Raw genomic sequence first — 8148 nt, 5'->3', positions numbered from 1 at the left:
AAGTGCGTAAAGATAGTGTACCTTCTCTCAGTGGGGACTTGGGATATTTATAGGCAATGGAGGATGGGACCCGCTTGCGGGACAGGTGTCAGCTCCGTGCTCACCCATGCAGTGACTAAGCTGCTTCTTCAATGGACACCTGTCCGATGAATATTACGGGTCGGATCCGGATCCCCTGGACTCGATTTGAAACGTCATCAAGCCACAATGCATCTCACGCGACCCTGTGACCTCATCCTGCTATCTCATTAATGTTCTCCTTCTGTGCCGATCCGCGACCTCGTATGCGACCAATCAGCAAAGTCTCGTTTTACCCACCTTTTCCTTGTGACATCCTTATAATAATAATTCCCCCACTTCTTTCAAATATAATTTATTGCATTGGGAAGAAGTATATCTCTTTCAATTTAGGTCGAAAGAAATCTTCGTAGGGTCGCGTGTTTGATGCAGTGTTGTACCTGAGGGTCAAAATTGTATATGCACCATTATCCAGAATCGGAAGCTGAAAGGTCCTGCTACATTAACCCTAATTGTCGTGTTGATGAAGCGCCATGCGTCATCCATCCAACGGGTGGCTCGAGCACCGAAGCGCCACTTGCCCTCCATCCGCTCGTTTCAGCAGGGCGCGTCTTTCGACACAGTGGCCTATATATACCTCTCCCTTTCAAAATTCACCTGCTCCATCACTTTCGCCCTCGAGATCGTTGCCAGATTCCCAGCGACCTGCCTCTTCGATCTTAACAAGGTACCATGTCTTCCATTAACTCGAGCTTTTCCTTTTCTATTTCTGCGACTTCCCCTTTGCATGAACAACATGAGGGTCCTTCTGTAGTTAGGTCTAGGTCTAGGTCGAGGTCTAGGTCGAATCCTTCCAATAACCCATCTGACGATGAGACCCCTAGGTATGTTAGGTACCAACAATCTCTAGATAATAGCCCTTGGATTGGTATTGTGAGCAGAGTGAAACAGTCCATTTCCCAAATAAAGGAAAAGTATTTCATCCCGCATGATTTCGAAGTCTTGATCCCCCGTTCTTTTGATCGCATGCACACACCCCCCAAGGGTTTTTGTACTCTGTCGATTGGCCACTTCGAGGCCGGTCTGCGATTGCCTTTAGCTCCCCCTGTAGCTCGCATACTTAGGGAATTAAGATTGAATCCTATGCAGTTATCCCCTAATTCCATTAGCCACATTGTACTCTTCGTCATAATAATGCGAGCTTTCGACCTCGACCCCAGTTTTGATAATTTTTGATCGGTCTATTCTTTCACCACCTCCACTAGGTCGGCCAATAGGGGTTTCTTCTACCTCACTTTCCGTAGACAATGTAAATATCTAGAGCCTCTTAAGTCCAATACTGGTCCCTGGAAGGATCGCTTCATCCTCGTGCGACCTCCACCTGGTCAAGAATGGCCCTTCACTCTCAAATGGTCTGTAGATAAACCCGAACCAGTTACCGAAGGAGAGGGTCTAGACGTTGATTTGATCAATGTCTCGCTTCTAACCCATTTTTTCCAAATAAGTTGCTGACTGAAGAGATTTTCTGTCTCGCGCATCTATCACGTGCCTCTGTACCCATCACCGGGTCGTTAGGTGATTTACTATCCTCTCTGCCAGTTTTCTTTTTTCTTCCTTCGCTAACTTTTTTAGGTTGCAAAATTGTAGAGACCAAAGTTATGTTGGGTCGTCTGACTCAGCGTGCTCAAGCTCGACGGGAGCAAGCTGCTCGCGAACAGGTTCAATCCAGTCCTCCACATGATCGGGCTCCAGGTCGCGCTACTCCTCAGCGACCCGATCCTAACACCTCGGCCACCCCAACAGCTGACATGCAAAGGCCGGGCACTCCGATCAACATCGGGAGCGAGGAGGTCCAGCCTCACGACCTCCCCCCTCTTCCAGTTCGGGGTGCTTCCCCCAGCATTGAGATGGTCGGCTCGCAGGTCGAGGGCGAAGCTGCTGGTCCTAGCCATCATTGGAAGCGTAAGCACAGATCGCCTTTGAAGTCTAAGCATGGGAGGCCACATTTTCACAGGCGATCTGAGGAGGAGTTTGCTGTCGCTCGAGTTGTGGAGGATGAAAATTTGAAGAGTTTGAAGGAGGTCGAGGAGTGGGAGTTGTCTGCCCTTGCCACTCATCGGACAGAATCTCAGAAGTCGGCGGAACTGACTGGGGCTCGACTAGCACCTCATTGGAAAGTCTCAGACCACAGCACCATTCTGAACAGTGAAGCCGGGCAGGAGTCCTACGAGATCTACAAGCACACCAACCTGCCCCGTGACCAAGCTGTACTTCTCTCCTACCCCTATCCTCGACTGGAGCAGTATGGTGCCTACGCCTTGGCACAGGTAATTGCTTCGACCTCCGTATCTAGCCTAACTTCTTTACTCTTTTGACTCGATGTACCATCTCTGCAGGCAAGTTCCTTCATGCGATCGCTATCATTAAAATGTACCGTCCTCCGCAAGCGTCGCCAGGAAGCCCAAGAAAAATACCGTTAAATCCGAAATGACTCTCGGGCAAAAGAGAAGGAGTGGGGAGAGGAACATCGGCGTTTTGATGAGGTGAAGGCTGGTCTCGAGGCGGAGGTCGCTCGGCTGAAGGAGATCATGGAATCCCATAGTGCGGAGGTCGCCAGGGCGCGTGAAGAGGGCCAAAGGTCTGGCTTTTCTGCTGGTCAAGAAGCAGGTCTCATTCAAGGTCGCACAGAAGGCCAGTAGGAGTTCTTGAACTCTGCTGAGTTCGATGCTCGAGTTCGCAGTGCTAGGCTGGAAGGAGCCCGAGATTTCTTGAAGACTCCGGTCTTCGATACTGCGGTTGAGATCAAGGCGAGCATCTACATGACACAGGGCTTTGACAAGTGTAAGGCTCAAGCTAATAAGTTGGAGGCATTTGCTGAAGGGTTTGATCAGAATAGGCTTAATCCCTTTGTAGATGAGAACTTCCAGCCAAATCTTGTAGACCCCTCTCCTCAAATTGAAGGAACCGAGTTCGCGAGCCTGATGGATGAGGTGGAGGCCATGGATGAATGAGCTCGACCATCTGACCTTGTGACCTGCATCTCTGCAAATACTTTTGAGAATTTTTTGTATAGACACAGGGTTAGAGAAACAATCATATTTTGGCCATACACTCTGTAATGACTTTTGGAATTTTTGCTATGTTTATCAACTTCAACAATTCAGTGTATAACAACTCTTCTAATTATTCACTGAATGCGCGAATGGTTGCCTTTGAATATTTGTGTTAGACAACAATGAAATGTTAGTCATGTCATGAAGATTTTAAAGCGTGCACGATCATGCGAACTCTTTTATTCTCGCAACTTGCGCAGGTTCTTTTTTAGAACGAGTGATCGTTCACAGGTCCTGCGATCTTTTCCAGATCGAATGATCTTTTTCAGATCTTGTGATCTTTTGCAGATTCTACGATCTTTTCCAGATCGAACGATCTTTTCCAGATCGAATGATCTTTTTCAGATCTTGTGATCTTTTGCAGATTCCAGGATTAGACAAACTAAATGCTTAACAAGATAAGTTGTAAAGGAGAGAACATAATGTTTATATACGCAAGCGATCTTTTTCAGATACAATGTACATGATTTTTCATCAACCTCAAACTTGACCTTTCTCAGGTACAAAAGCGATCTCTATTTACATGCGAACATGACCTTTCACAGGTTCACAACTATGCATAAAATCTTTTCAAGTTTTGAACATTCCACGGCCTGGGTAGATCTCGACCCTCCATATCCTACAGGTGGTAGGTGCCTCTCCGTTTGATCTCCGTAACTTTATAGGGTCCTTCCCAGCCCGGTTCGAGCTTCCCTACGTGCTTTGACACCACCTCCACTTTCTTCGGAACGAGGTCTCCAACTTGAAATTGTCTGGGCTTCAATCTCTTGTTATAACTTTTCATCATTAAGCCCTTATGATGCAGCATTTTCGCATATGCGACCTCTCTTTTTTCTTCAATCACCTCCAAGTCCAGCAAGCGTTCATCGCGATTGGTTGTAGGGTCATACATAGTTACTTGATGTGATTCCTCGCCTATCTCTGCAGGAATAAGAGCTTCAGTACCATATACAAGGCAAAAAGGAGTTTCACCTGTTGAGGACTTAGGCATGCTCCGGTATGCCCACAAGACTCCAGGTAATTCATCCAACCATGACCCTTTAGAACTTAGTCTCGTTTTCAAGTGCTGAAGGATGGTTCTATTAACGACCTCGACCTGTCCATTTGACTAGGGGTGCCCCACTGCAGTGAAGTTTTGCTGGATCTTCAGTTCTTTGCACCAACTCATAATCTTCTTCCCTTGAAATTGGGCGCCATTATCTGAAATTAAAATTCTAGGGACCCCAAATCGGCATATGATGTTCTTCCATATGAACTCGATCATGTTCCCCTCTGTCACCTTAGCTACAGCCTCTGCTTCTACCCATTTAGAAAAATACTCCACGGCTACAATAAATTTCTTCTGAGATCGCGCGGTGGGGAAAGGTCCTAAGATATCTATCCCCTATTGATCGAAGGGACAAGCGATCTTAATCGGTTCCATCTGGGTCGTAGGTGCATGGATCTGCACTGCAAATTTTTGACAGACCTCACACCTCTTGACCAATTCCTTCGTATCCTTCACCAAGGTTGGCCAAAAATACCCTTGTCTGATAACCTTTTGAGCCAGTGACCTTCCCCCAGAGTGATTTGCACAACTCCCTTCATGAATTTCCCTCATTACGTATTCAGCTCTCTACGGATCAAGACATTTCAACAGTGGTCCTTCTATGGTCCTCTTGTATAACTGTTCGTCAACTAATGTGATACGAACCGCTCTTGCTTTCAACCTCCGTGCAGCAATGGAATCAGTCGGTAAAATCCCTTCCCTCAAGTATCGCACGATTTCATCCTTCCATGATGGCTTTTCGTCCGCCATATTAACATCAACCCCCAAGGCGATCACAAATGTTTCTTTGACCATCACAGTAATCTTGCGATCTCTAATTCCTGTCAAAGTAGCCCAAACTTCGATAATGAATCGGCTCTGTCATTCTCGTGTCGTGGGATTTGATGCACCTGGCACTTGTTAAATTTGGCCATTATGGATTTCGCTTTGGTGTGGTATAATATCATGCGCTCTTCTTTGGTCTTGTAAGTGCTTTCTATCTGTAAAGCAACAAGTTGCGAGTCTGTGAAGACTTCCAGATCTTTCGCACCTGCTTCCAGCGACAGCTCCAATCCCATGATAAGGGCTTCATACTCAGCTTCATTATTGGTGACCGAAAAAGATAATCGTGCCGCGACCTCGATCTCCACGTTTTTCGGACCCTATATCAATATCCCAATTCCCCCATTTCCCGCATTAGAGGATCAGTCCACATGTAACATCCACTTATCCAGTCCAGGCTCGATCTCAGGTTCGCCGGCGAGGTCGACCATGAAGTCTGCTAATACTTGTCCTTTCAATGCCGTACGAGCTTGACATTCAATATCAAATTCCCCCAGCTCTACCGCCCACTTCACAAGCCTACCCGAGGCTTCTGGTCTCGCCAGTACATTACGGAGCGGATGATTGGTTAGGACGACTATGTGATGACCCTGGAAATAAGGTCGCAGTTTGCGGGCCGTCACAATAAGCGCAAGTGCTAGCTTCTCGATTTGCGCATACATTTTCTCCGCTCCTTGCAACATCTTGCTTACATAATATATTGGACTCTGCACCCAACCTTCTTCCCTAACCAATGCCGAACTGACTGCATTCTCCAAGACGGCCAGGTATACATATAACACCTCATTTCCTTTCAATTTTGCTAGTAGCGGTGGTGAGCGCAGGTATGTTTTTAAATCTTGAAACGCTTGTTCATACTCATCCGTCCACTCAAAATTCTTGGTTTTTCCTTAACACCTTAAAGAAAGGAAGATTTCTATCCGAGGATTTAGAAATAAAACGGCTAAGGGAAGCGAGCTTACCATTAAGTTTTTGGACCTCTTTGATGGTGGTTGGCGACTTTAGCTTCAATATTGCTTCTATCTTCTCGGGATTCATCTCGATTCCACGTTCACTGACTAGATAGCCCAGAAATTTTCCCCCGACAACTCCGAAGGTGCATTTCATCGGATTCAACTTCATTCTGAATTTCCTGAGCGTCGCGAAGGTTTGTTCAAGATAAACTATATGATCCTACGACCTCGAGCTCTTTACCAGCATATCGTCAACATAAACTTCCATAGTTCTCCCAATCTGATCTTTAAACATCTTGTTCACTAGGCGCTGGTATGTGGCCCCTGCATTCTTTAGCCCGAAGGGCATCACCTTATAGCAATATATTCCCCTTTCCGTCATGAATGAAGTCTTATTCTGATCCTCTTCTGCCATGAAAATTTGATGGTAGCCTTGATAAGCATCCATCATAGAGAATAGCTCATATCCTGCGGTTGAGTCCACCAATGCATCAATTCGAGGAAGTGGATATGGATCTTTTGGACACGCCTTATTCAAGTCCGTGAAGTCGATACAAACTCTCCACTTCCCTCCCGGTTTAGGCACTACCACAACGTTGGATAACCAATCTGTATATTGGACTTCAGTAATGTATCCGGTGTTCAGCAGTCTTTCCACTTCTTCTCTGATCACCTGATTTTTCTCCATGCTGAAATTCTCTTTTTCTGTTGCACAGGTCGCATGGTGGGGTCTACGTTTAGCCAGTGAACAATCACTTCTGGCGCTACACCCACAAAATCAGACGAGCTCCATGCGAAAACATCGGCATTTTTTCTTAGCAACGAGACCGTCATAGTTTCCAACTGCTCGCTCAACTGTGACCCAATTCGGGTGGTTTTGGATGAGTCGCCTGGTATTACCTCCACTATCTTGTGACCCTCCACCGGCTGTATTCTCTGAATCTATTCACTAGGTACCTCATTGTTTTCTTCATCGACCTCCAATCTCTTCCTCTTGTTAGCATTTTCGCCCTTTTTCAGGGACAGATTGTAACATTTTCTCGCCTCTTCCTGATCACACCTGACTTCTCCTACCCCTGCATTAGTCGGGAATTTCATCTTCAGATGATAAGTGGAAACTACTGCTCCGAAAGAGTTGAGTGCTGGCCTTCCTAGGATTACATTGTATGCAAACGGGGTATCCACTACTAGGAATTTGACCATCAATGTTTTCTTGCGCGGTTCATCTCCCATCGAAACAGGCAAGTCGAGGGTACCTAAGGGTGCGATCTCGCTACACCCGAACCCGACCAATGGAGTTCGCACTGGTTCTAATCTGGCGTTCTCCAATCCCATTTTTTCGAATACATCTTTCAAAATGATATCCGCCGAGCTTCAATTGTCTATCAGTACTTTATGCACAATGAAGTTTGCGATGTCGAACTTGACTACCATTGGGTCATTCTGCAATCCCCCTTCGTTAGCCCTATCCTTACTCCCAAATGTTATTTCCTCCCCCGGCTCGATGTTTGCTATCAGTTGGCTTCTCTGGTCATTTCTACTTTGCCGCTTTCTGGATCTTCTAGAATCACCCCCTCCTGGTCCTCCTGCGATCGTGTAAATTACACCTTTCACAGGCGCATTGTTTCCAGGATTGGCCTCTTTTAGCACACCTTTGCCTTTATCCTGCCTCCTGTCGGGGCTTCTAGACCGTCCTTTTGATGACATGGTTGTCTGCCCGACATTTCAATACCAGTTCCTTAAAATAACCCTGTCTGATTAACCTCTCTATCTCATCTTTTAGCTGATAACATTCTTCTATATCGTGCCCTCTCTCTCGATGAAATTTGCAATACCTGCTGGAAAATTTCTTGGCCGGTGTGAACCTCGTGTGATGGGGCCACTTCAACATATCAGATTTTTCCACCGTCAATAGCGCCTTGGTTCGGGTCGTATTCAAAGGTGTATATCGGTGGTATTTCGGTCGGTAGGAAGGATCTCGACCTCGATCAACCTGCTTCACATCTTTCCTGTGATCCTCATCGCGGGTCCTCACATTACCCATCCATTCTCCGTCCTTCATCGTATTCATTTCCTCCTCGTTAATATATATTTGCGCCAAGCGCATCAATTGTTCAACATTGGTCGACGGGTCTCTTGCCAGAGCTGAGGCGAATGGTCCTTTTTTCAACCCGTGAATAAGGATGCTTACCAT

At 46.3% G+C, this 8148-nt stretch overlaps 3 protein-coding genes across 3 annotated transcripts; all 3 read right to left on the bottom strand.

The window, feature by feature from the left end:
* Window positions 1-3750: 3750 nt before the first annotated feature.
* Window positions 3751-4122, bottom strand: LOC148786595 (uncharacterized). Its single transcript, XM_088886189.1, has one exon. The coding sequence runs from the start codon at window positions 4120-4122 to the stop codon at window positions 3751-3753; it is 372 nt and encodes a 123-aa protein (XP_088742315.1).
* Window positions 4123-4239: 117 nt separating this feature from the next.
* LOC148786594 (uncharacterized) lies at window positions 4240-5684 on the bottom strand. The gene is made up of 5 exons (XM_088886188.1): window positions 5373-5684; window positions 5210-5321; window positions 4825-5000; window positions 4600-4746; window positions 4240-4515 (listed from the first exon to the last, which is right to left on the bottom strand). The coding sequence occupies exons 1-5, from the start codon at window positions 5682-5684 to the stop codon at window positions 4240-4242; spliced, it is 1023 nt and encodes a 340-aa protein (XP_088742314.1).
* Window positions 5685-6896: 1212 nt separating this feature from the next.
* Window positions 6897-7289, bottom strand: LOC148786593 (uncharacterized). Its single transcript, XM_088886187.1, has one exon. The coding sequence runs from the start codon at window positions 7287-7289 to the stop codon at window positions 6897-6899; it is 393 nt and encodes a 130-aa protein (XP_088742313.1).
* Window positions 7290-8148: the final 859 nt, after the last annotated feature.

Source organism: Sesamum indicum, linkage group LG10 (assembly GCF_026168435.1).
Source record: "Sesamum indicum cultivar Baizhima isolate 11 linkage group LG10, ASM2616843v1, whole genome shotgun sequence".
In the NCBI taxonomy this organism is placed as follows: domain Eukaryota; kingdom Viridiplantae; phylum Streptophyta; class Magnoliopsida; order Lamiales; family Pedaliaceae; genus Sesamum; species Sesamum indicum.
The sequence above is the reverse complement of the archived record's forward strand: the minus strand, read 5'-3'. Positions and strand labels throughout refer to the sequence as shown.

Excerpts from the sequence above, each read along its gene's own strand:
- LOC148786595 (XM_088886189.1), bottom strand. The coding sequence starts at position 4,122 with ATGCCTAAGTCCTCAACAGGTGAAACTCCTTTTTGCCTTGTATATGGT.
- LOC148786594 (XM_088886188.1), bottom strand. The coding sequence starts at position 5,684 with ATGTTGCAAGGAGCGGAGAAAATGTATGCGCAAATCGAGAAGCTAGCA. Across the intron at positions 5,322-5,372 it reads TGGATAAGTGGATGTTACAT|GGTCCGAAAAACGTGGAGAT; the intron begins GTGGACTGATCC and ends ATATTGATATAG. Across the intron at positions 4,516-4,599 it reads AATTGGTCAAGAGGTGTGAG|GGGATAGATATCTTAGGACC; the intron begins GTCTGTCAAAAA and ends TTCGATCAATAG.
- LOC148786593 (XM_088886187.1), bottom strand. The coding sequence starts at position 7,289 with ATGGGATTGGAGAACGCCAGATTAGAACCAGTGCGAACTCCATTGGTC.